Source organism: Hemitrygon akajei, chromosome 9, assembly GCF_048418815.1.
Source record: "Hemitrygon akajei chromosome 9, sHemAka1.3, whole genome shotgun sequence".
In the NCBI taxonomy this organism is placed as follows: domain Eukaryota; kingdom Metazoa; phylum Chordata; class Chondrichthyes; order Myliobatiformes; family Dasyatidae; genus Hemitrygon; species Hemitrygon akajei.
Window position 1 is genome coordinate 122,365,488 of NC_133132.1, and position 27,289 is coordinate 122,392,776.

Here is a 27,289-nt window from a genome sequence, read left to right on the forward strand (position 1 = left end):
GTCCACATGCAGGTTCCAGACCTCATGTTTGACTGAGTTGGATGCAGCCTTCCTGGTTTATCTTGACTTACTGCCTTCTCAGTTAATTTGGTATCCGGGTGGGAGAAAAAGGCACAAATAGTGAACAAAGTAGATTGTTGGCACTCACCTAACCCACCATAGTTAAGAATAGAGATCGGCAATCAATAGGAAGTTTCCCATTAATTGTCACCCTGTGTTTTATAACTTCATGAAATGTTAAGAAACTTGCTTCAAAGTGCCTGAAACAGTAAAATTAAAATCTCTAAACAAAAACTGACCTCTCTAGCCTTTTACCCAAGAGCATTTAGATTTTCTTCTCTTATCGTGGTTACTATGTGGACCTTACTAAAAAGTCATCCCTTTTCCCCCAAGATGTTCTGTTTTCATTAGTCTACTGTTGGCAGTACCATTTACATTCATATTCCCAATGCTCATGTGTTCTGGTGATCAACTTTCAAGTTGCTGTTGTGTGGCAAAGGAATATTTGTCATTTTTTAAAATATAAGTGTAATATTGAGGAAAGACTAAGTAAATTCACCTTTCAGGACTCTACCTTGTTTACGCAATTTCCAGTTGATGGACTCCCAGACTTCCCTACTTTTGTACTCTATGCCCCTTGCAATATAGGCCCAGGTTCCTTCTGCCTTACCAAGTGTTTGCTCTTCCTACACGCTAACATTGCCCAACATAAAAGGATACTCATTCTTCTGATTGGCATTATGTTGCTTCTTTAACTAAAATTTTTTTTGTTCGTTCTGCTAAAGTGAACATCCTCACATTTCCCCATTATCTCAACTGTTTGTGCACTCATTTAACCTACTTATATTCCTTTGCAGTCTCTGTGTCCTCCTCACTCTCTGACTTTCTATCATCAGCAATCTTGGCTACAGCACACTTCATTCATTTATCTAAGTCAACTGTAAAGACTGAAAATAGTCCCAGTTCAGATCCTTGTGGTAGTGTATGAGTTATCCAAAAATGATCCATTTATCCTGACTTCAGTGCATTTTCTCAAGAAGACAGATACATAAACGAACAGTCCTGCAGAAGGGTCTCGGCCCAAAACAGTGACTATTTATTTGTTTCCATATAGACTGCCTAACCTAGATAGATAGATGATAGATAGATAGATACTTTATTCATCCCCATGGGGAAATTCAACTTTTTTCCAATGTCCCATACACTTGTTGTAGCAAAACTAATTACATACAATACTTAACTCAGTAAAAAATATGATATGCATCTAAATCACTATCTCAAGAAGCATTAATAATAGCTTTTAAAAAGTTCTTAAGTCCTGGCGGCAGAACCTGCTGAGTTTCTCTAGCATTTTGTATGCATTACTTTGTATTTCTGGCATCTACAGACTTCCTGCTGTTTACCGGAAGTATTTATTCAAAACTGTTAATTCTTCCCTTCAATCCTTAAGGAATTCCATCTGCTTTTAAATTGTAGTTTATTTGTAATTTTTTTTAAAAATACAGCTGTATCTGTATCTGGTTTCTAAAACAAAATTTGCATTTTCACAATGTTCTGCTTTTTTTTCTATTTAATAACTTCCTTGGTTGGGCACACAAATCATCCTCTGATTAAGATTCTCAATCAAATTATATCCTGAAGGATTATGAAGCATCTCATTTAAAGTTTGTCACTGATCAATCTACCACCTTTGAATCTATTTTCCCAGTCCACTGTTGCCAGCTCTGTTGTCATACCTTTATGTCGATTTTACTTATCTATCAGTTTCTGACCCAAGTTCTAACACTCAAACCAAATGTGAAATTTGATGTAAGATCTTTGCTGATGATCATTTACACTACCATCTCACTGTGTATCAGCAGATCTAAAATTAGGATTAACTACTTTGCACGGGCAAGAGTTAAACTCGAAAGTAAAGGCTTTTCGTCGAACATGAGATTACAACAATAGAGTATTTTTCTTGTCAGGGCATGTAGAATTTTCATCCAAATCATGATGGTCAACAAAGCCTATTGTCGCAAAATGTACTTCCTTGATCTGGCTTATAATACTTGGCTGAGATTATTGCATTTTCCACTTTTAAGTTCAAAATTTTGAAATTCGATTTTACCTTTAAAAAAATAAATTATGAACATTTTGTAATTAGTAAAAAAAAAGTCAGACATTAATTTCCAGTGCCTCTGTTGCAAACACATGCTTAAGGAATGAGCAGTTTTACACTATTTTAAGAAAAATATTAGCTCACCTCGGTGACTTATGAATTCTCTTTTTTAGGTGCAACACTGTGTGTCATTTGTCAAGATCGTAGTTCTCTTCGGCAGACTGTTGTGAGACTGGAGCTGGAGGATGAGTGGCAGTTCAGGTTAAGAGATGAATTCCAGACAGCTAACTCGCAGGAGGACAAGCCACTCTTTTTCCTGACTGGACGGCATGTCTGAAGAGTTAAAATTTCCCTGGTAAAATATACACTATAAAACAAGCACTCCAGAAGTAACACTATTTTCTTTGAGCCATGAACATATTTTAATATGTAAAAGTGTTTTTTTCTTTTTAAAAACTGAATAGAATGGTACCAAATCAAGTGTAAATACTCATACTCATCAAGAAAAAAATATCATAACCATTCAACTATCTTATGCACTGTCTTAAAATATTTTTGGAACAGAATTTTTGTAATGTCTTTATTTGCCTGAATATTAGACAGAAGGTTAATTTCATTTTTGATATAGCTCAGACTAAATGATCTTTTATTTGAACTGGTTTAACACATCAAGGCTTGAATCTCAGCTCTGCTGTTCTGAAAGAAATCAGGAAATTACTGCGGTAGTTTGTGGCAGATCAGCACTTTAGGACTACTTAACTGTGAAAAGAAAAAGGAGTGACTGAACTCTCATGTAACCCCTGCAAATAATGGATTTATTCATAAATAGGCCTCCTAGAAGTTTCAACCCTTTGATTTAAGAAAGAAATCTGACCTTTCATTCCTCATAAGGATATTTCTAGATGAAGATTTGGAAATGGGCATAAGTGCTGGCCTTGCCAATGATGCCCTCATCTGGTAAATGAATGAAAGAAATCCACTTTTATCTGCTGTTCATTGTTCAGTAATATGTTCTATTGATCATATTCTCTGAAGGCATTGTCAATCCTGAATTTAGTATACAGTGATACCTAGATGAGGAATTATTCTTTAAAACGTGGATTGGAGCAGTGTTGGTTGCAAGTGTATGATTTCTGTTTTACTTTTCCAACACCTTTGATCATTTCAAAGAGATAGGAGTAATTTGAATCCTAAACACAAATTTATCAAAATTTATTGGCTATTAAAAGTTCCAACTTAAAAATTCCATACTTATTATGTTTTTCTTGTCAGAAATACTACAGTTGTCAACATGTTATGTTAATATGTTTATAATAATTGAGTTAATGGAAATTGAGATGTCACACTAAAAGCTGGCAGCTGGATTTGTTTTTTTCCTAATGTTAGAAAACTTCGTTATCCCATCTTGTCAGAAAATAATGCAAACAATAGGAATATATTTTTCAGGATTAAAAAAATTGAATCACTCCTATTTAAGAATAGTTTGCATAACTTTTGTGGAATTCCCTTATCACCTGGAGGACAACATGTATAAAAACTATGCTTTATGAGCTTTGCCTTACTGATTGAGAAGGATAACATTTTGTCAGAATGAAGCCTCCCCAACTGCCTACAACTTCTATCATATGATGCAGTAGTGTTGTAGCTCATTACTAGCTTATACCTTGATTTATCTGCCTTCTTTTTCCCACTTTGAGTAACTCAATTTCTCCAATACCACTGCCCCCTTAAGATACAATTACCAAATATAAATTCTCACCGAGCTGGCTTGACTGTTCCCTTCCATCAGCCTCTGCAAAATCCATGTCAATTCCTCTTTTTCTTGCACCTCCAGCATTAACTGACCTTGTACCACTGCTCAATTTCCCCTCCATCTCATTTTCCTGGCTCACTGTTCCCATAATATAAATCAAAGTCATGTCAAGCTGGATCACTTCCTATTTCTGCTCCTCTCCTTACCCTACTTCCTTCTAGTTTCAGTAACTCCTCAACCTCCAGGAGAGGAGAATCTTGCTAGTTTATAAACATAACCCCAGATGACTGGCAAGTGATTTCTGCTCTAATAATTTATTCAACCACATCATCACTTCTGTCTTTGATGAACTGATCCGGATTAAAAATATGACTGCCCCATACACAGCTTTACCACAGGTACACTCCTCATTTCAGCTTCAATTGGATTCTGGGGGGTAGAAGTAGTTTGCTATGTTTTAAACAACTAGTTTACTCACAAACAAGAGAAAATCTGCAGATGCTGGAAATCCAAGCAACACACACAAAATGCTGGAGGAACTCAGCAGGTCAGACAGCATCTATGGAAAAAAAGTACAGTTTTGGGTCCTGCTGAAGGGTCTCGGCCCTAAACGTCGACTGTACTTTTTTCCATAGATGCTGCTTGGCCTGCTGAGCTCCTCCAGCATTTTGTGTGTATTAGCTGGTTTACTCATCCAGGCTGCCTCAAATACAAGGCATCAGTGTCCAAATTCATGTTGTTGAAACTCAAGTCTTCCTTCACCAGTTAACTTGCAACCACCTCCCCCTACTGTCTTTATGATAAGATTACAGATAATTATCTAATGTCCGGTATTGGATGAGCAGAAATATCCTCTAGCAATATGGAGCCAACGTCCAATGTCCTTTTCATAAACTGCTAATCACAGACTCCAGCCTTCTCCACAGTACTTGTCTGATACTGAACCAGACAGTTCACAAAAATTGGTGACAGCATCAAGTTTGTCTGTGTGAAGCCCTCTGTCCACTCCCAAATACTTCTGCCCATTTCCAGAACCATTCTGGGTTTACAGAAGAAACGTCTAGCTTCTTTGTCATTTTGAAAGCCCTTTCCCCTGCCAAGAGTTGATTTACTCAATCACATATCTTTGTTATACCAGAAACTCTGCAATTTTGACTTCTGAAGCATTCTTCCAAATTCAACAACTCAGCTCATCAGTGCCAAAGCCCACAAACATCTCTTGACTGGACTAATCCGACACTCCTAATCACCCTTGCATGTTCTACTTCGGTCAGTATTGAGGATATTTGAATCTCTGTTGTCTGTGTCATAACCCACACCAAACCCCATTAATCACTGTGCTTGCTGGGTTCTTTATTTAATTGACACTGCCATTTTAAAATACTCTTCCTTGTTTTCAAATATAACAATTACAGCACGGAAACAGGCCATCTCGGTCCTTCCAGTCCGTGCCAAACGCCTACTCTGCCCTAGTCCCACAGACCTGCTCTCACCCCATTAACCCTCCATTCCTTTCCTGTCCATATACCTATCCAATTTTACTTTAAATGAAAATACCGAACCTGCCTCTACCACTTCTACTGGAAGCTCATTCCACACATCTACCACCCTCTGAGTAAAGAAATTCCCCTCATGTTACCCTTAAACTTTTGCCCCCTAAGTCTCAACTCATGTCCTCTTGTTTGAATCTCCCCTACTCTCAATGGAAAAAGCCTATCCACATCAACTCTATCTATCCCCCTCATAATTTTAAATACCTCTATCAAGTCCTCACTCTACGTTCTATGCTCCAAAGAATAAAGACCTAACTTGTTCAATCTTTCCCTGTAACTTAGGTGCTGAAACCCAGGTAATAGTCTAGTAAATCTTCTCTGTACTTTCTCTATTTTGTTGACATCTTTCCTATAATTCGATGACCAGAACTGTACACAATACTCCAAATTTGGCCTTACCAATGCCTTGTACAATTTTAACATTACATCCCAACTCCTATACTCAATGCTCTGTTTTATAACGGCCAACATACCAAAAGCTTTCTTCACCACCCTATCCACATGAGATTCCACCTTCAGGGAACTATGCACCATTATTCCTAGATCACTGTGTTCTACTGCATTCTTCAATGCCCTACTATTTACCATGTATGTTCTATTTGGATTATTCCTACCAAAATGTAGCACCTCACAATTATCAGCATTAAACTCCATCTGCCATCGCTCAGCCCACTCTTCTAACTGGCCTAAATCTCTCTGCAAACTTTGAAAACCTACTTCATTATCCACAACGCTACCTACCTTAGTATCATCTGCATACTTACTAATCCAATTTACCACCCCATCATCCAGATAGTTAATGTATATGACAAACAACATTGGACCCCTGATGGCAGATCCCTGAGGCACACCACTAGTCACTGGCCTCCAAGCTGACAAACAGTTATCCACCACTACTCTCTGGCATCTCCCATCCAGCCACTGTTGAATCTATTTTACTACTTCAATATTAATACCTAACGATTGAACCTTCCTAACTAACCTTCCATGCGGAACCTTGTCAAAGGCCTTGTCCATATAGACAACATCCACTGCTTTACCCTCGTCAACTTTCCTCGTAACCTCTTCAAAAAATTCAATAAAATTTGTCAAACATGACCTTCCATGCGCAAATCCATGTTGACTGTTCCTAATCAGACCCTATCTATCCAGATAATTATATATACCATCTCTAAGAATACTTTCCATTAATTCACCCACCACTGACGTCAAACTGACAGGCCTATAATTGCTAGGTTTACTGTTAGAACCCTTTTTAAACAATGGAACCACATGAGCAATACGCCAATCCTCCGGCACCATCCCCGTTTCTAATGACATTTGAAATATTTCTGTCAGAGCCCCTGCTATTTCTACACTAACCTCCCTGAAGGTCCTAGGGAATATCCTGTCAGGAACCAGAGATTTATCCACTTTTATATTCCTTAAAAGTGCCAGTACTCTCTCCTCTTTAGTCATCATAGTTTCCATAACTTCCCTACTTGTTTCCCTTACCTTACACAATTCAATATCCTTCTCCTTAGTGAATACAGAAGAAAAGAAATTGTTCAAAATCTCCCCCATCTCTTTCGGCTCCACACATAGCTGTCCACTCTGATTCTCTAAGGGACGAATTTTATCCCTCACTATCCTTTTGCTATTAATATAACTATAGAAACCCTTCGGATTTATTTTCACCTTACTTGCCAAAGCAACCTCGTATCTTCTTTTAGCTTTTCTAATTTCTTTCTTAAGATTCTTCTTACATTCTTTATATTCCTCAAGCACCTCATTTACTCCATGCTGCCTATATTTATTGTAGATATCTCTCTTTTTCCTAACCAAGTTTCCAATATCCCTTGAAAACCATGGCTCTCTCAAACTTTTAATCTTTCCTTTCAACCTAACAGGAACATAAAGATACTGTACCCTCAAAATCTCAGCTTTAAATTACCGCCATTTCTCTATTACATCCTTCCCATAAAACAAATTGTCCCAATCCACTCCTTCTAAATCCTTTCGCATCACCTCAAAGTTAGCCTTTCTCCAATCAAAAATCTCAACGCTAGGTCCAGTCCTATCCTTCTCCATAATTATATTGAAACTAATGGTATTGTGATCACTGGACCCGAAGTGCTCCCCAACACATACCTCTGTCACCTGACCTATTTCATTCCCTAACAGAAGATCCAACTCTGCCCCTTCTCTAGTTGGTAGCTCTATGTATTGCTGCAAAAAACTACCCTGCACACATTTTACAAACTCCAAACCATCCATCCCTTTTACAGTATGAGCTTCCCAGTCTATGTGTGGAAAATTAAAATCTCCCACAATCACAGCCCTGTGCTTACTACAAGTATTTGCTATCTCCTTGCAAATTTGCTCCTCCAATTCTCACTCCCCATTAGGTGGTCTATAATACACCCCTATAAGTGTTACTACACCTTTCCCATTCCTCAATTCCACCCAAATAGTCTCCCTAGACGAGCCCTCTAATCTATCCCGCCAGAGCACCGCTGTAATATTTTCTCTGACAAGCAACACAACACCTCCCGCTCTTGTCCCTCCGATTCTATCACACCTGAAGCAACGAAATCCAGGAATATTTAGTTGCCAATCACACCCCTCCAGCAACCGTTTCACTAATAGCTACAACATCGTATTTCCAGGTATCAATCCATGCTCTAAGCTCATCCACCTTTCTTACAATGCTCCTAGCATTAAAATAAATGCATTTAAGAAATTCTCCACCTCTTCCTCTCTGTTTATCTCTAACAGTACAAAGAAGTTTACTGTCTTCTTTTTCTTCCTTCTCCCATACATCTATCTACCTATCAAACTCTTGCCTAATCCCCACTTACCTTCAGTTTAGAGCCCCACAATGTAGATGTGCCACTAAAAGTGAGCACTTCTAATTTTAAATGCTCCATTGTGGGCAGTTATACCTTCAGCAGCACAGACCCCAGGCTCCGGAATTCTCTGCCAGCTGCCTCTTTGCTCCTCCAAACCTACCTCTGAGACCAAGCTTTTGGCTACCTACACTGATATCATTGAAACTGGTGGCAGGTTTTCTTTTAATGTTTGTGTGAAGCACCTTGGAATGCTTTATGAGTAGAAGCTGATGTTTAACATCTAAACATCAATTTCACTACAACATCACACAAACTACTATTATGCCAAAATTGACATCATTTTGCATCCAAGCCAATAACTATAAAATTTTCAATATACACTTTGAAAAAGAAGAAACATTTGCTGAGAATGCTCAAATTAGTCATATGTTGGTCAAAGGATTGCTTGACTTCCAGACAGTTGAGACCAATACAAGTCCTGTTCCTAGCTCTCTCTACCTGATCAGAGTGGACATATGATTAACACTCTCATTTACTTTTGCTCTCTAGAATGCCACTCCTATAATCTTATTTGTTCAGAGGTGACCAAAGTGGTCACCACTAATTGGAGTTTTGCAATTTACTTGGGACCCGAGTGCAATTTTAACTAACAATTCTGGTGCTTTGGTGTCCCAATAATTAACATGGCAACATGGAGTAACCCAAGAGCCTCTCCCAAGACCAACTTCAATGCCTTCTAGGATGTATTTCCCTCCACAAATGACAGGCTTATTTCTTTCAGCCTTTTCACTGATGCCATGGTTCAGCTAATATTTGGTACCGGGCTAGAGGTAGTGGACTGGGTCCAAGCAATTGAGGCAGAGGAGTTAAAATCTGACAGATAGAGGGTGATAAGTGGTTTCCTGCTGGTCTCAGCTCTGCCAGCTCCCCTCAATCATTTGCCACATTACTGCAAGAAAGTTAAAATCATAAGACCATAAGACGTAGGAGGAGAATTAGGTCATTTTACCCATCAAGTCTGCTCTGCCATTCAATCAAGGCTGATCCCTTTTCCCCCTCCTCAGATCCACTCCCTGGCCGTCCCCCCATAACCTTTGATGTCTTGTCCAATCAAGAACCTATCAATCTGTGCCTTAAATACACCCAGCGACCTGGCCTCCACAGTAGCATGTGGTAACAAATTCCACAAATTCATCATCCCCTGGCTAAAAAAATTACCCCACATCTCTGTTTTAAATGGACACCCCTCTATCCTGAGGCTGTGCCCTCTTGTCCTAGAATGCCCCACTATGGGAAACATCTTTTCCACAGCTACTCTGCCTTTCAATATTAAGAAGGTTTCAATGAGATCCCCCCCCCCCATCCTTTTAAACTACAGCAAATACGGAGCCATCAAATGTTCCTCATATGATGACCCTCTCATTCACAGAATCATCCTTATGAACCTCCTCTGACCCTCTCCAATGCCAGCACATCATTTCTAAGATAAGGAGCCCAAAACTGCTCACAATACTCAAGGTGAGGCCTCGCCAGTGCTTTATAAAGCCACAGCATCACATCCTTGCTCTTATATTCTAGACATCTTAAAATGAATGCTAGCATTGCATTTGCCTTCCTCACCACCATTGCAATCTGCAAGTTAACTCCCAAGTCCCTTTGCATCTCAGATTTTTGGACTTTCTCCCCATTTAGGAAATAGTCTGCACATTTATTCCTTCTACTAAAGTGTATGACCGTGCATTTTCGAACTTTGCATTTCATTTGCCACTTTCTTGCCCATTCTCCTAATCTGTCTAAGTCCTTCTGCAGTCTTCCTGTTCCCTACACTACCTACCCCTCCACCAATCTTCATATAACCTGCAAATATGGCAACAAAGCCATGTATTCCACCATCTAAACAATTGATATACAGCTTTAGAAGAAGTGGTCCCAAAACTAACGCCTGCGGAACACCTCTAGTCTCTGGCAGCCAATCAGAAAAGGACCCTTTTATTCCTACTCACTGCCTTCTACCAATCAACCAATATTCTAACCATGCTAATAATTTTCCATGGGCTCTTAACTTGGTAAGCAGCCTCATGTGTGGCACCTTGTCAAAGGCCTTCTGAAAATCAAAATGTACAACAGCCACTGCATTCCCTTCATACAGACAGACAGGCATTCTTTATTGATCCCGAGGGAAATTGGGTTTCGTTACAGCTGCACCAACCAAGAATAGTGAAAAAATATAGCAATATAAAACCATAAATAATAAGTTAATCATGCCAAGTGGAAATAAGTCCTGGACCAGCCTATTGGCACAGGGTGTCTGACACTCCAAAGGAGGAGTTGTAAAGTTTGATGGCCACAGGTAGGAATGACTTCCTATGATGCTCAGTGTTACATCTCGATGGAATGAGTCTCTGGCTGAATGTACTCCTGTGCCTAACCAGTACATTATGGAGTGGATGGGAGTCATTGTCCAAGATGGCATGCAACTTGGACAGCATCCTCTTTTCAGACACCACCGTCAGAGAGTTCAGTTCCACCCCCACAACATCACTGGCCTTACAAATAAGTTTGTTGATTCTGTTGGTGTCTGCTACCCTCAGCCTGCTGCCCCAGCACACAACAGCAAACATGATAGCACTGGCCACCACAGCCTTGTAGAACATCCTCAGCATCGTCCTGCAGATGTTAAAGGACCTCAGTCTCCTCAGGAAATAGAGACGGCTCTGACCCTTCTTGTAGACAGCCTCAGTGTTCTTTGACCAGTCCAGTTTATTGTCCATTCGTATCCCCAGGTATTTGTAATTCTCCATCATGTCCACACTGACCCCTTGGATGGAAACAGGGGTCACCACTGCCTTAGCCCTTCTCAGGTCCCTCACCAGCTCCTTAGTCTTTTTCACATTAAGCTGCAGATGATTCTGCTCACACCATGTGACAAAGATTCCCACAGTCGCCCTGTACTCAGCCTCATCTCCCTTGCTGATGTATCCAACTATGGCAAAGTCATCAGAAAACTTCTGAAGATGGCAAGGCTGTGTGTTGTAGCTGAAGTCTGAGGTGTAGATGGTGAAGAGAAAGGGAGACAGGACAGTCCCCTGTGGAACCCCAGTGCTGCTGACCACTCTGTCTGACACACAGTGTTGCAAGCGCACGTACTGTGGTCTGCCAGTCAGGTAATCAATAATCCATGACACCAGGGAAGCATCCACCTGCATCACTGTCAGCTTCTCACCCAGCAGAGCAGGACGGATGGTGTTGAACGCACTGGAGAAGTCAAAAAACAGGACCCTCACAGTGCTCGCTGGCTTATCCAGGTGGGTGTAGACACGGTTCAGCAGGTAGACGATGGCATCCTCAACTCCTAGTCAGGGCTGGTAGGTGAACTGGAGGGGGTCTAAGTGTGGCCTAACCATAGGCCGGAGCTTCTCTAAAACAAGTCTCTCCAGGGTCTTCATGATGTGGGAGGTCAATGCCCCGGGTCTGTAGTCATTGGAGCCACTGGGACGCGGCGTCTTCGGTACAGGGATGAGGCAGGACAGCACAGGAACTCTCAGGCTCAGGTTGAAGACATGGTGAAGTACTCCACATAGCTGGGGGGCACGGGCTTTGAGCACCCTGGGGCTCAAAAGAATTCAAATAGGTTTGTCAGGCAAGTTTTTCCCTTAAGGAAACCATGTTGACTTTGTCCTATTTTGTCCTTTGCCACGAAGTACTCAATCACCTAATTCCTAAAAATTGACTTCAACATCTTCCCAAGCGCTGAAGTTAGGCTAACTGGTCTATAATTTCCTTTCTGCTGCCTTCCTCCTTTCTTAGAGTGGAATAACATTTGCAATTTTCCAGTCCTCTGGCACCATGCCAGAGTCCAATGATTTTTTAGAAAGATCATTACTAATGCCTCCACAATCTCTACTGCTACCTCTTTCAGAACCCCAGGATGCAGTTCATCTGGTCCAGGTGACCTTTGTATCCTTGGTCTTTCAGCTTTTTCAGCACCTTCTCCCTTGTAATAGTAACTGCACTCACTTCTCTTCCTTCACATTGGCACACTGCTAGTGTCTTCCATAGTGAAGACTGATGCAAAATACTCATTTAGTTCATCTGCCATCTCTGTCCCCCATTTCTCCGGCTTCATTTTCTAGTGGTCCACTTTCCACTCACATAACTCTTTTATTTTTTATATACAATTGAAAAAGCTTTTACTATCTACTTTGATATTGTTTGCTAGCTTGCTTTCATATTTCATATTTTCCCTCCTAGGGATTCTTTTAGTTGCCTTCTGTAGGTTTTTAAAAGCTTCCCAGTCCTCTATCTTCTGCTTTGTTGTATGCTATCTCTTTTGCTTTTCCATTAGCTTTGACTTCCCTTGTCAGCCACGGTTGTACAGTGGTGTTAGAAAGTTTGTGAACACTGCTGAATTTTCTTTATTTCTGTATAAGTATGACCTTACATATGATCAGATCTTCATGTAAGTCCTAAAATTAGATAAAGAGAACCCAGTTAAATAAGTAACACAAAAAATTATACTTGTTTAATTATTTATTGAAAAATACGGGTTCCTTTACCTTAAGCTTCCTAATTGGTTCCAGTTCATTTCATAATACTCAATCCAGTATAGCGATCCCCTAGTAGGCTCAATGACAAGCTGCTCTAAAAAGCTATCTCTTAGGCATTCAACAAACTCAATCTCTTGAGATCCATTACCAACCTGATTTTCCCAGTCTACCTGCATGTTAAAATCTTCCATGACTGTCATAATATTACCCTTTTGACACGCCTTTTCCACTTCCCTTTGTATTCTATAGTTCACATCCCAGCTACTGTTTGGAGGCCTGTATATAATTGCCATCAGGTTCCTTTTACCCTTGCAGTTTCTTACCTCAACCCACAAGGATTCCACATCTTCCAATCCTATGTCACATCCTTCTCGTGGCTTATGCCATTCTCTGTCTATCTTCTCTGTCTATCTTCCTATCCCTCCGATACTGTGTGTAACCGTGGACATTCAGCTCCCAACTACAACCATCCTTCAGCCATGATTCAGTGATGGCCACAACATCATACCCAACATTTTTGAAGAGTGCAACAAGATCATCCATCTTAATTCTTATACTCTGTGCATTGAGCTATAATACTTTGAGTACTGTATTTGCTACCCTTTTTGATTCTGCACCCCCAATGCACTAATACTTACCCTGCTGTCTGCAATTTTGTCTTATCACCTTCCTGCCCTTCCTGACAGTCTGACTGCAGAGCTCTGAATGCGCGGTGTTTCTGTTCACAAAAATAATCACGATCACGATTGAAAATAAACTGGAAATAATATAGCGATCAGAAAGAGATGAAACGCCATCGATCATTGGAAAAGCATTATGCTACATAATGATCGGAACAATTTTAAAGGATAAAGTGAGAAAGGCCCTGCCCTGATGAAAGCTACAATTATTACTAAGCAACGCAGTGGTTTAATTATTGGGTTTTGGGGTTTTGGGTTTTTGATCCTCCACATCACCCTGGCACGGTGGAGAGCACACTTGGGAGCGCACTTGGGACCGAGTTCCCAAGCCTGGTGCTGAAACATACGTTCTTAAGTGTTTTATATGCATAGAAAAGTAAAATACATACTATATACTAAGAAAAACGTTTGACTAACTGACGCTAAATAATACCGGATGTACCTGTTCCGACTTACTTAGTAAGAGAATTTCTGATTTTTTTCAATCCCGATCCATGATAACCCATGCACATCCTCCTGTATACTTTAAATCATCTCTAGATTACTTATAATAGCTAATACAATGTAAATGCTATGTAAAATGGTTGTTATACTGCATTGTTTAGGGAATAATGACAAGAAAAAAAAGTCTGTGCATGCTCGAACAACAAGTGCTGGAAGAGCACTTCCGGGTCTTCCCGATTTGCGGTTGGTTGAATTTGCGCATGCGGAATCCACAGATAAGGAGGGCCGAATGTATTTTGCTTCCTCTTTGTGTAAATGGCCTTTATTGGCTGATACTGAATCACACTTTGCCACTCCAGGTGCATTTTCCCACCCAGAGAGGAGAAGCTGCTAATGTCACAGCCTTGGGCTGTGATTCAATCTAGATTGCCCCTCCCATTTCTTCTCCCTAATTTGGTCTTTCTTTCCTGAGGTACTTGCTCTTTGCTGGGATTCCTGGTGTCCTGTGGCTTTTTAATACATTTTGGCAGGTTTTTCAGCTTTGACGTAATTTAAGCAATTTACATCTGAATGGCAAATTTAAACAGGATTTGTTGATGTAGTTATGACTGACTGGGGCCTCATGCCTCACGGCCCCAGTATGTGTATTGTTTAATAGAAAAAAATTCAAAGTGCACAAGAGAAAAGAATCACTGATTTTACAGAATTTTAAAAACCTTTAAATGTGGTGTAAGATTTGGCAATGCACGCTCTCTAGTTGGTCACCATTCTTGTGAAGAATGGTGATGCTGTTAACTTAATAGCTAATGTATAATTGAAGGATGACAGATAAATCACAGTATAATGTATTGATTAAGTGTAACAGCCAGTCAAGCCTACACTACCATTCAATAATATCATGACTGATATGACTGAGACTTTAATTCCACTTTCACCTCCATCTGTGATAACCCTTCACTCCATTGATTTAACAAAAATTCATTAACCTCTGCCTTAAAAATATTCAACATCTTTCAGCACTCTTTGAACAAGTGTCTCTGAGGCTCATAATCTTCAAAAAAATTCTACCTAATCTCTGCCTTAAATGGGCAGTTACCCTCTGTAGAACAGTTCTGGATTTCACCTGCAGCCCTGATCTGAACAACCTCTCAGCAGTCATCAGGATCTCGTGTTTCCATAAGGTCCTGTCTTGGTATTGTAAACTCCAGTAAATACAACCTTAGTCCGTCCAACCTTTCCTTCGGAGACAATGCACCGCTCAGTCCAGTAAACTCTCTCTAAGCTGCCTCCAATGCATTTACTGCTTAAATATAGAGAGTGGTAGTGTAAACTGCACTTCAGTGATGTCCAGGCACCTTCTGGTCCTAGATCTGCATGTTGGCTGATTTTAAAGGCAAGACCTGCAACAGGCAAGATGTGTTTTTTTTTAAAGAATGAGACATGCATCACTGGTGATGCAATGTTGTTTTCATTCTTATTGTCCCAAAACTAAGGAGGCAGCCAAGAGTCAACCACATTGACAGCTCTGGAATTATGTGAGCAGGGCCAGTGTCGAAAAGACATTTACTTCTCTGAAGGACATTGGTAAGGTGATGAGGAACAATATAATAGTTTCATGCTTTCTGTTGCTGAAACTAGTTTGTATTTAAAATTGTGGAAGTATTTAATTCTATTTAAGTATTTTATTTAAAGATAATTCTCCCACCTATCTCAGTGGATCAAAGCTCCAGAATGCTAATCTGGTAATTTAGCTACAACTCTATTATAACATGACAGCATTGAACCCCCTGTGTTTACCTGTGGCACAGTGGAGCTGCAGGTAATGCAGCTATTTCACAGCTCTAGCTATCGGGAATTGATGCTGTCCATGTTAGTTTACACACTCTCCATCAGTTGTTCAGAGCTCCTCTCACATAAGACCATAAGATATAGGACCAAATTGGGCCATTTGTCACATTGCGTCTGTTCTGCCATTCAATCATTGCTGATGTTTTGTTAACTCAGTTCTCGGAATCCAGTTTTATATCATCATCATACATCATGAAATTTGTTAACTTAGCGCAGCAGTACAGAAAGAAACATAAATAAGTAAATCAATTACAGTAAGTATATGTATGTATATTAAATAGTTAAATTAAAAATAGTGCATAAACAGAAATAATAAAAAGTGAGGTAGTGGTCATGGGTTCAAGGTCTATTTAGGAATCGGATGGCAGAGGGGTAGAAGCTGTTCCTGAATCACTGAGTGTGTGCCTTCAGGTTTCTGTACCTCTTACCTGACAGTAGCAATGAGAGGAGGCATGTCTTGGGTGATGGGGGTCCCCAATAATGCCTTTCTGAGGTACTTGTCCTTGAAGTTGTCTTGGATATTGCAAAGGCTAGTTTGCAAGATGGAACTAACTGATATTACAACCTCCTGTAGCTTCTTTTGATCCTGTGCAGTAGCCTCCCCCTCCCCCCCCCCCGCCTTTCTGAGATACCTTTATAGCTCCATCGATATGTTGGAACTAGATTAGATCATCAGCAATCTTGACACCCGGGAACTTGAAATTTCTCTGGCCTACTCCCGATACCCCTTAACCCCACAGAAGTGCAAGTTTGTGGGTATTTGGCTGTCTTAAACTCCTCCTTGTGTAGAGAGAATAGGTTAAAGTGAAAATACATGGAGTAATGTGATTGCTATCAAAGCTGCCATAGGTTCAGCAGGGTGAATAGAGTCCTATCATGTTTTAGTGGGAAGGTTGGTTCACTTACATTTAGTCTCTACTTGTAGTACCAGTTGTGCCTGTGGGTGGTGGTGCAGTTCGTACCCAGTGTACGAAAAGCAGCTGAATGGATACTGTGTTCCTGGCCTTCAAATCCGAGGAGTTAGCATGCATTTCTAGTACAAAGACTCCAGGTGGCAGCAGAGACACACTGGAAATGTTATTGAATGGGGATCAAAGACCTTATTTCAGAGGGGGGGGAAAGGAAATCGTAATTGAGTAATAAGCAAATTCCAAAATGGAAATGTAATTGTGGGAACTTGTAAGTCAAATCAGTTTAAGATAACAGAAGTAAGCCCTTGCAAAAAAGTTTCTGAAAAGTATCCAGAATGACTAGCCCAGTGGCACTCTGTTTGCCAGGCTTAATCCTTTTCTCTGTTTTATCCCATTACTCAGCCGGCTGGTGGTGCAGTGGCATCAGTGCCAGACTCCGGAGCAAAGGCTTCCGAGTTCGAATCCAAGTTGGGCCACCCCCGAGCACGCTTTCCATCCGTGCCGGGTTGAGCGTCGAGCTAGCCACTCGGCCTCTTAAAAAAATATGCAAGGGTCAAGTCAGGAACGTTCATATTGTGACCCGGTTAATCCGAAAGGAGACCAATCCTGCCACCATGCGCCAGTGTGGCTGACTGTCTGGTGTGACACACTAAAAAAAATCCCATTACTTGCACCCAAAGTGGTTGTGGGATTTTCCGATTTTATTCCCCCTTTCCTGCTGAAATTGTATATTGTAAATTAATGAGTTGATGAGCATCAATCTGACACTTGCTTCCACAAGTTTGTGTCAATATGGTATTAAGCCAATGTGTTCATTGGTTATATTATGAGAACTGCCCTTGATGTACCAACACTAGTCATAAATCTTGACAGAAGTGGTATCTATGCCTCTAGGACAGAGATCCATGCAGTATCTTGCTCCTCACCCATTTCCTGGGTCTCAATTTCCCCCATAGGCTCCAAATTATTACCCCCATCTCTATTATCACTCTTCCACTGTATGTTTAGACTCCTGACACATTTCATAACAGGCTATATATCCCAGTTCCAGACTCCTCCAGAGCTGTTCATTTGCTTACTTAGTTCCCATCACTATTAGTCCCATTCTTCTAATTTTTCAGCATCTCTGCCATCCTCCTCCATTACCCTTATCCACTTCCTTCTTCCTGTAGCTCTTTATTCCCTCTTTCCTTCACCCCATCTTTTTTCTGTAAATACTTGCATTTCTGCCTCCCCTCCATCATTCTATTGCACCCACTTACCTTCTTTTCACTCTCTTCTTTCCCACCCTTTCCCCTTCAAACTTTTTCCCATCACATCTTATGTTCTCCATCTGCATTTCTGCAGCAATCCAGTTAAAACTTTTGTCCTTTAACTTTAGTCTGGCTTGGTGGTGCAGTAATATCAGCGCCGGACTCCGGAGCAAAGGTTCCCGAGTTCGAATCCAAGTCGGGTTGAGCATTGAGCTAGCAACTTGGCCTTGTAAAAACAGGAATAGCTTGCTACGGAAACACCATAAAAAAAAAAGACGGTGCTCCGATAACTCCACTGCCGAGTTAAGGCATGTTCTTCTTCTTCCTTTAACTTTGCTATTGGTTGTCCATGTGTAATCCCATGGGCACCAATTAATCAAGTTAAACACACCTCTCTCTACATACTTTTGACATATCCTAGGACTGATTGTATTTAGGATTCCAGTACTTTACACAATTACTTGATTTGTAAATTGTATTATGTGGCACTCACCGATATAGTTGTCAATTCCCATGATTGCTTACATACTTTGTTGGCCTTTAGCATAGTTCAGAACCAAAATCAAGTAAGTACTACAAATTAAACAAACTGTAGGTAGAAACATCGTCTGGAGGAAGTGGTATTTAAGTTTCAGCAGATCAAGTTGATTTTGTAATCCTCACTTTTATCGTTGGAGTACAGTAGATCCTGTTCAAGAATGAGCTTAAGTTATATTATTATTTGCATCATAGTGAAAGCATTCCACCATCATAATCCACGTCATGGGACACTGTTGATAATTTCATTCCTATTTAGTGCTCTTCTCAGATCTTACTACATTTCAAGTCGTCAAGTCAACTTTTATTGTCATTTCAACCATAACTGCTGGTACAGTACATAGCAAAAATGAGACAACATTTTTCAGGACCATGGTTTACAAACACTGAAACAAACTCTGCTTTAAGACTGTAAACAAATTCCACAGCTATACTCAAATTTGGACTGTTTATAATTACCAACTTTATTTTAGAGATAGATAGGTAGAGAGATCTGTCCCATTTCCATCTGGCTTTTTATATATATTCCATCATTTCCACCCTTCTTTCCCTCTCTATTTTCCACCACCCCCTTCTGCATCCTTTTTATCTGTTTCTCTCTTTGGTATTCAGGTACAAAGTAGTCACTAGAAATTTTGGCACATTTCAGAAGGTTGACAGTGTATGAACAAAGTAATCTTTCAACTCTGTCTATGGTAGCTTGCTGGCAGGGTTAGGAACCTTCAGCATTTCTGGCAGCATTCGTTTTTCAAGATCTGGACATCAGTGGCAAGGTCAGTGTGAATTGCCCTTGAAGGTCATGGTACTGAGCCAGCTCCTTCAACTACTACCTTCTAGTGAAGCTCTTCGCGAAGTACTACTGGGGAGAGAGTTCTAGATTTAGATGCAACTACAAATGAGATCTTATTTTTGCTCCTCAGCCATCTGTGGAAATGAATTCCACAGATTCATCATCATCTGGCTGAAAAAAAATCTTCCTCCTCTCTGTTCTAAAAGGATATCCTTCTATTCTGATGCTCTGCCCCTCGGTCCTAGACTCTTCCACTATATTAAAAAATAAATATCCTCTTCCCATCTCAGCCTTTCAAAATCCGGTAGGTTTCAATGAGGCCTCCCTTATTCTGCTAAACTCCAGCAGGTGACAGGCCCTGTGCCATCAAACAAGCCTCATACATTAACCCTTTCATTCCCAGGATCGTTCTCATAAACCACCTCTGGATGCTCAGATTAGAAAGTAGCAGAATTGAGTGTTTGAATCTTCACATACACCCATCCTCTCAATATGTGAAATTAATACACCTTTTTTGAAGAGTGATTCTTTCCACTTTTTGTTAGCATTGGTTGGATAGTATCAGTATACAGATGAACAATTTCTAGCACACTTAATACAATACAAAATTCTCTCCTTACTCTTTGGATCCTGTCACGTATTATTTTGTCAACTGAGTTTTGAATTCTGTGAAAACCCATAATGTAATAATACTCTTAAACAAACAACACCTGGTTCTTGCAAGTAACTTAGGAGGTCTTTCATTATATTTTGTATGAATAGTATCGCCGTTTATATTTTTGTACACTTATACAAATGATATTTTTCCCATTTTCTAAAATTACTGTTCCAGAACATTTTTTAGTAAACATTTAAGAGATTTTGCGTTACAAATCTACAGGTTTTCTTTTGTTAAGGACTTTCAGACAGAGAGTGAATCATTGTGCTGTCAGGTACTTTTATATTGACACTGGAATTGACATTTATGAAACTTTTATATTTATACTTTCATTGCAAAATACTTGTGCTTTAATAGAGGACTTTGAAAATGTTTGCAAGTGTCTTTAAAGTCAATAAAATGCAATATTTTGAACCATATAAGAAACTGTTCATTATGTAGTTCCAAGACATGTTCCCTAAATGCAGGAAAATGAAAATCTGATACAGATTTCCAGTCATGTAATATATAATATATATTTTAAAACTGGTAAAACAAATTTACATTACTTAAATAAAAGATTTTAAAATGCTGATTAATTTGTTTGAAGTTAAATGTCAAAGATGGTGTTTTCTAAAATAACCATACAGAAACATACTATATAGAAAATGCCATTTAAAGTATCACTTCCATACTGATTCTGAAAGAGCTATGCAATTAGCCGCTCTTTTCATTGGTCTTCAGTTCTGCAGTTTCCCAAGTTTGTATCCCAATTCCTTTTTGGAAGCCAACATAAATTGCATCCAGCTCATAATAACATGGTCTAAAATTATTCTCCTCATCTACCCTTGTTATTTGGTTGATGAATTTGCATTTGCAGACTCGACATGTTACTTGAACCCTATAGTGTGAAATTATAACAAGGCAGAAGTTGGAACAACTCCATTGAGTCACATGTTAACAGTCCCACCTTTGAGAACAATATTTGGCTCACTGGGGTCTCTACATAAATGCATACAACCCCTCCCCATCCTCAGCCGTCTGTTTAATTTCTTTAGCACCTTCTCTATGACTTCAACAACTTCCTTGAGTGAAGTGTCCAAACTGCCAATCTGGACACAAATTATATTAAAAAAAACAAAATGTGGCCCTGCTTTAAATAGGTCATAGATTAACCATGATCCTTTTATACACTATTAGCCAAGCCCAACTTCCCTTACTTAAAATCACCAAGGTATACTCCAGTGTAATTTCTGGCTTCCAGAAGCTCACCGAAAAAGACGATTCCACAATTAAATTTGCCATACTATTAAATGTTTGAAGGAAATATGTACAGGCATAGCAGTGAAGTCTTTCTAACAATTTTATTTTCCTGTAATTACTTATCTGTAGATATATGATTAAAATAATGGGGAACTCCAAGCTGTAAATAGGTTTTTTTAAAGTATATTGCAACTTTGAAATGTATGTTTGATCTTTAAAGTCGAAGATTTTCACCAATGAGATGGAAGTCACTTTCTCAGCTCAGAAGCAAGTGTTACTAAATAACTGTACCATGGAAAATAAACCAAGTCACTTTGTTTATAATGAATTAGTATGCTCTTATTCATGAATACATATCAAGTAGAATATCTTTATTTCAAAGCTCTTCAAGATCATGTTTAATAAGAATATAAACTATTGTAGCAATAGAAGCTCGTCATATCTTTGGAGAGCTTTCTATTTTCCCATTATGGACAAAAGCTTGAAATTCATTTTATTGTGTTTACAGTTGCCAGATCTGGGTACGTGCAAAAAGTCCATATTATTGTATTTTGAAACCTTCAGTGTACACATGTAGTATGTTGTTTGTGATTAATATTTTTGGAATTTAGTTGTCAATGAATAAATTTGTTTTGTGTTTTCCCATGATTATTCTTTATTGATTTCTCAAAGTACTAGTGCCAAAAAAAAACATTAGGAGAAATGCTGCACGATGTTCACCTTCCTTGAATTTTCTGCAGAAGTCTACTGATGTGGAATTATTTCAGCTTCATTTGAAATAATCATAGAACACAAAGGAACAACCAATGCACAATATTTTCATCTAACTTCTGAAAACAATTCTGTTTTTGTATTTTGAATTAAATAGTGGGATAAAAGGAAAGTTTGCATTTTGTGAAGGGTTGTCTCTTAGGATTACATTTGAGATGTGACTATGATAAATAGTGAAAACTAGCGGAAGTTAACTGGATTTCCAGAATTTGCTAATACAGCCTTTAAAAGATGGATAACTCAAATGGGTCACTTTGTGATGTTGCCAGCTGATATTACTATGAAATATATGCATTCCCTGAGCCTCCTGAACTCAGTTGTAAATGTTGTTTCATTATCTGCACTTATAATCACTTGTTCAGCTTTAATATGAATTACTTGCAAAATAAATACATTTTGAAATAACAGTGTATCTTAAAAAATACTGATTTGAGAAATGAAATTCACCCTATACACCAATCTGTAAATGTCATGTCAACATTTGCCACTTTAACCATTACTCAGTTAACACTTTTTACAGTAGTGAGTCAGTCTCTCAGTTTCAGCCCTTTTTAAAACAAGGATTGGCCTCTAACAACAGTCCAATCAGTTCTTATCTACCTCACTGACAATATGAATTTCCTACATTAAATTCTGGGAATAAAGGGGTTTCAAGGAGATATTTAACGGGATTCTAGTTCTTCCCATCTTTTAGTAGCACATTCATTTTGTTCCAGTTCGACCAGTCAGGAATCTTCTATCCTCTGGTGCATGGATAATTGTACTTCCGATTAAGTTATACTCTTGTGAATTATGTCAATGAAACATCAAGTGGTCTGTACTGGTCTCCACACTGAACTTCAACTCGTTACTCTGTGAGGTTTGCTCATTTCTACACCAAACTGTGGCTGAGGTCTGCAACTATCACAGTGTAAACTCACTTTTGTGAACTTCAGTTCTGAATGCTATTTGCTTACTTTTATTTTTTGCGTAGCCGGCTGGTGGCATCAATACCGGTCTTCAGAAGCGAAGGCTCCCAAGTTTGAACCCAGTCAGCCACCTCCGGGCACACTTACCATCCGTGCCGAGTTAAGCTCGGCCTTGTAAAAAATACAAGGGTCAAGTCAGGAATGTTCATACCGTGACCCGGTTAATCCGAAAGGAGACCAATCCTGACACCACGCACCAGACAAGAATGGCTGACTGACTGGTGCAATACGCTAGGAAAATGAATTGAAATTGTTTGCATGGTTTTTCTGTTTTATCTCTCTGCACATTGGGGACTTGATGCCTTCTTTTGTTTAAATGGGTTCTACTTGGGTTTCTGCCTTTTGTAGCTGCCTGTAACAAGGTTGTATAAAGTATTCAGAATTTGATAATAAATGTATTTTGACTTTGACAGAGGTCTAGATTTCTCTTTAAGCCATGCTACATCAATTAAGTACATTTTTGTCTTGTTTCAGTGAAATACAGCATCAACAGTGATTTCAAATGCACGCACACGTACACGTTTCCAACATCTGTTTATCAGATACAAGTCAGAACTGTCAACTGACACTCCTTCCTTAACCTTCCTCAGAGCAGATTATGGTTAATCATTCACTTCCTGTGTGTAGGACTATATGAAAATTTGCTGCCACATTTGCCTCAGTAACTGCAACAGTATCCATGCTATCTATGGATAACAAGGATAAAAAGCTATTCTCTCTTTAAAGTTTTACTTTAAATGTGAAGGCATCTTTGTTCTTTAGCTGGGTTGCAGAGACATAATTATGGCAAAATTAGTAGGAAAAATTCTGTATCTTTCCCCAGTCTTCTCTCTGCTCCCCCTTTGATAACCTAAATATTAGATTATGTAGCCCAACTCACAGGCCTTTGGAATGTGGGAGGAAACCTACGCAGTCATGGGGAGAATGTACAAACTCCTTACGGACAACGGAGGGAATTGAAGCCCAATTCTTGGCACTGTAATAGCATTTAGCTACTCTGTGCCACCAATCTCTAGTCTTGAGGTAGTTGCAGCATGAATGGATGACTCATTTTGAAGCTGGCAGCTGTTCAGTGAAATACAAAATGTTACTGGCAAGGCAAGCATCAGATTTTCCCAGGTGTGGTGAAGTTCACTAACTGCAGAAGTGTCAAGGTAAATGTTCTGTTTTTAGTATCAATATGTTCATCTGCTGCAACATGATTATGTGGCTGCAATCTCGGAGATCAGCTCTGGTCCATCTCTCAATGTTTGTTTTCATTTTGTAACAGTTATAGGCTGTACAGTAATTCTAATATCCACACAAAAGATTGTCTTCACAGTTCAGTCTAGAAATTAATAAAAATCTTTGTACAGTTAATTGATATTTTGCCCTCTTAAACCACAGTGTCAGCTTCACTGAATATATGTGGCTTGCAACCAATACACCTCCACAGGTAGCATTGAAAACCTTCACTGTCCTAATTGCATATACACTCAGATGGGTGAACATGCCTTGTTAACGAGGAGGGGTCAGAGGAGAATAGCCAAGGAGGTACCTTATAAATTGGCCATTGATTGTACACTACTGTGGAATTTGGTACATCAAGGAGGTGTTAACAAAGGAAAACAAAACAGAAGCTGGTTACTTCATCACATGGTTAGAAATACATGCAATACGCAAGTGTGCTCAGTGTTCATCAAGTAACAGCTGCATCGGATGAGGAACAGCAATGAGTGGACAAGAGGGTTTTAAGGAAATAGAAGGGAATTGAGAGAAACCACTGATGTAGCAGTATTTCAGTGGTGTAAAGGAAGTTATAATGTTACGAGAGAGGAGTTGGCTAAAGTAAATTGGAAGGAGATGCTGGCAGGATGACAGCAGAGTAGCAATGGCATAAGTTTCTGGGAAAAATTAGGAAGACGCAGGACATACGTATTCCAAAAATGAAAAAAATACTCAAATGGCAAAATAGAACAACTGTGGCTGACAAGGGAAGTTAAAAGTAATGTAAAAGCAAAAGAGAGGGCATAAAACAAAGCAAAAATTAGTGAAAAGACAGGATTGGGAAGCATCTAAAAACCTACAGTCAGCTGGAGGGAAAGGATGAAATATGAAAGCAAGCTAGCAAACAATATCAAAGTGGATAGTAAAAGCTTTATCAAGTATGTAAAGAATAGAGTTGATATAGGACTGCTAGAAAATGAGACCGGAGAAATAATAGCTGGGCACAAGATGGCAGATGAACTAAATGGGTACTTTGCATCAGTCTTTACTGTGGAAGACACTAGCAGATGTTGAAGCATGTGAAGGAAGAGAAGTGAGTGCAGTTTCTACTACAATGGAGAAGGTGCTCAAAAAGCTGAAAGACCTAAGGGTACATAAGTCACCCGGACCAGGTGAACTACACCATAGGATTCTGAAAGGGATAGCGGTAGAGATTGTGGAAGCATTGGTAATGATCTTTCAAAAATCAGTGGATTCTATCATGATACCAGAGGACTGAAAAATTACAAATGTCACTTCAGTCTTCAAGAAAGGAGGAAGGCAGCATTAAGGAAATTATAGAGCAGTTAGCCTGACCTCAGGGGTTGGGAAGATGTTGGAGTAAATTGTTAAGGACGAGGTTATGGAGTACTTGGTGACACAGGACAAGATAGAACAAAGTCAGCATGGTTTCCTTGAGGGAAAATGTCGTCTGATGAAGCTGTTGGAATTCTTTGAGTAAACTACAAGTAGTATAGGTAAAGCGGATGCAGTGGATGTTGTATATTTGGACTTTCAGAAGGCCTTTGACAAGGTGCCACACATGAGACTGCTTACCAAGTTAAGAGCCCACGGTATTACAGGAAAGTTACTGGCATTAGAGCATTGGCTGATTGATAGGAGGCAGCGAGTGGGAATAAAAGAATCCTTGTCTGGTTGGCTGCCAGTGACTATTGGTGTTCCGCGGGGATTGGTGTTGGGATTGCTTATTTTTATGCTGTAAATTAATGATTTAGATGATGGAATAGATGGCTTTGTTGCCAAGTTTGCAGATGATATGAAGATTGGTGGAGGGGCAGGTAGTGTTGAGGAAACAGGTAGGATGTGTTGGCATTGGGGAGGGTTCAGAGATGGTTCACAAGGATGATTCGAGGAATGAAAGAGTTATCATACTAGGAATGTTTGCTTGCTCTAGGTCTGTACACACTGGAGTTTAGAAGAATGGGAAGGGGAAGATCTCATTGAAACATTTGAATGTTGAAAGGCCTAGACATAGTAGATGTGGAAAGCATGTTTCTCATGGTAGGTAGTTAGGTCAACTAGTCTTATAAAATCTGCAGAATAATGTCATTTTTAACAAAGGTCTGATTGCATTGAGGCACTACTCCAATAAACCCATATGTTTCACTCCTGTCTCTGAAGCTACTTGGTATGTTCTGGTCAGTAACAAGTGGCAGCTCCACTTTGAAGTCATATAAATGATGTCATCTGTTGATGATCTCTCGTCGACCGAAAACCTGTATTTCAGCTGTTAGCTCATTTGTCACTTTTGATGACTATTTAGTTAAATCGGTCACGTAGAGCAGTAGTGCTTATACCCCACAGCAACAATTCCAGTCATATGGAATTGCTCAACTCACATCTGGTCACTAAGATTGACAGGACAAAACAGAAATCAGCTGTATTTCAATTTGGTGGCACTCCAACATGAAATGTAGAACTCAATAATTTTGGGAAAATTGCCCAACAGTTTGCAGATTTATACAAATGAAACTTCATTTGTATAATCAACAGCTATAGAAGTGTTGGGAAAACACCATCTTCATATCAAATTTTTGTTGGCCGTGTGGGAAATAACTGGGTACTATCTTGATACATTGATTAAAGCTGTTTAACAATTAATATTGGTTTTTGTGTATTTCAGCAGAATTAACCCAAGTGCTTCTATTGAAGTTTTCTTAGTTGAAGCTGATTGTAGATGCCTGTGTTGCAAATATTTCAAACAAGATTAGATTGAACAATGGGGGAGAAAAACTGGTATTTCAGCTAACAGCTGAAATACAGGTTTTCGGTCGACAGACATGTCTGTTCAAACAATGGCATAAACATATTGCGTCCTTGTTTCTCATGGAAGAACATTGAGATTAACAATGGCCGAGGACTGAAGGCAAACACTGATGTCGTACATTAAAGTTCAGATGTAGAATAAAAAATGCTCAATTAATTTCTATGATTACAACAATTTGATGTGATTGCAGAAGCACACCAGAAATCTAAGGTTTGGCACAGAAAGAGGGGTGAATGTAATATTTGCTGTGCCTTTTTTTGACATAAACTTCCATTTAAAGAGTGGAGAGCCATGGCTGGCACGCACCATGCCAGGAAAAGTCAGAGAATGTACTCACTCAGGGTAGCACTGGAAGTGGAGGTGGGGGTG

The 27,289-nt window shown here is 39.4% G+C and overlaps 1 protein-coding gene across 5 annotated transcripts in view; it reads left to right on the forward strand.

Annotated features, from left to right (window-relative positions):
• The window catches only part of greb1 (growth regulating estrogen receptor binding 1), a 275,907-nt gene extending 254,111 nt beyond the window's left edge, over positions 1–21,796 (forward strand). For all 5 annotated transcript variants that reach the window (XM_073056928.1, XM_073056930.1, XM_073056929.1 and 2 more), the window contains one exon: positions 2,275–21,796. In XM_073056928.1, coding sequence (XP_072913029.1) covers positions 2,275–2,438 — 164 coding nt within the window. In that variant the 3' untranslated portion in view covers positions 2,439–21,796. The remainder of the gene's footprint in view (positions 1–2,274) is intronic.
• The last annotated feature ends 5,493 nt before the right edge of the window (positions 21,797–27,289 follow it).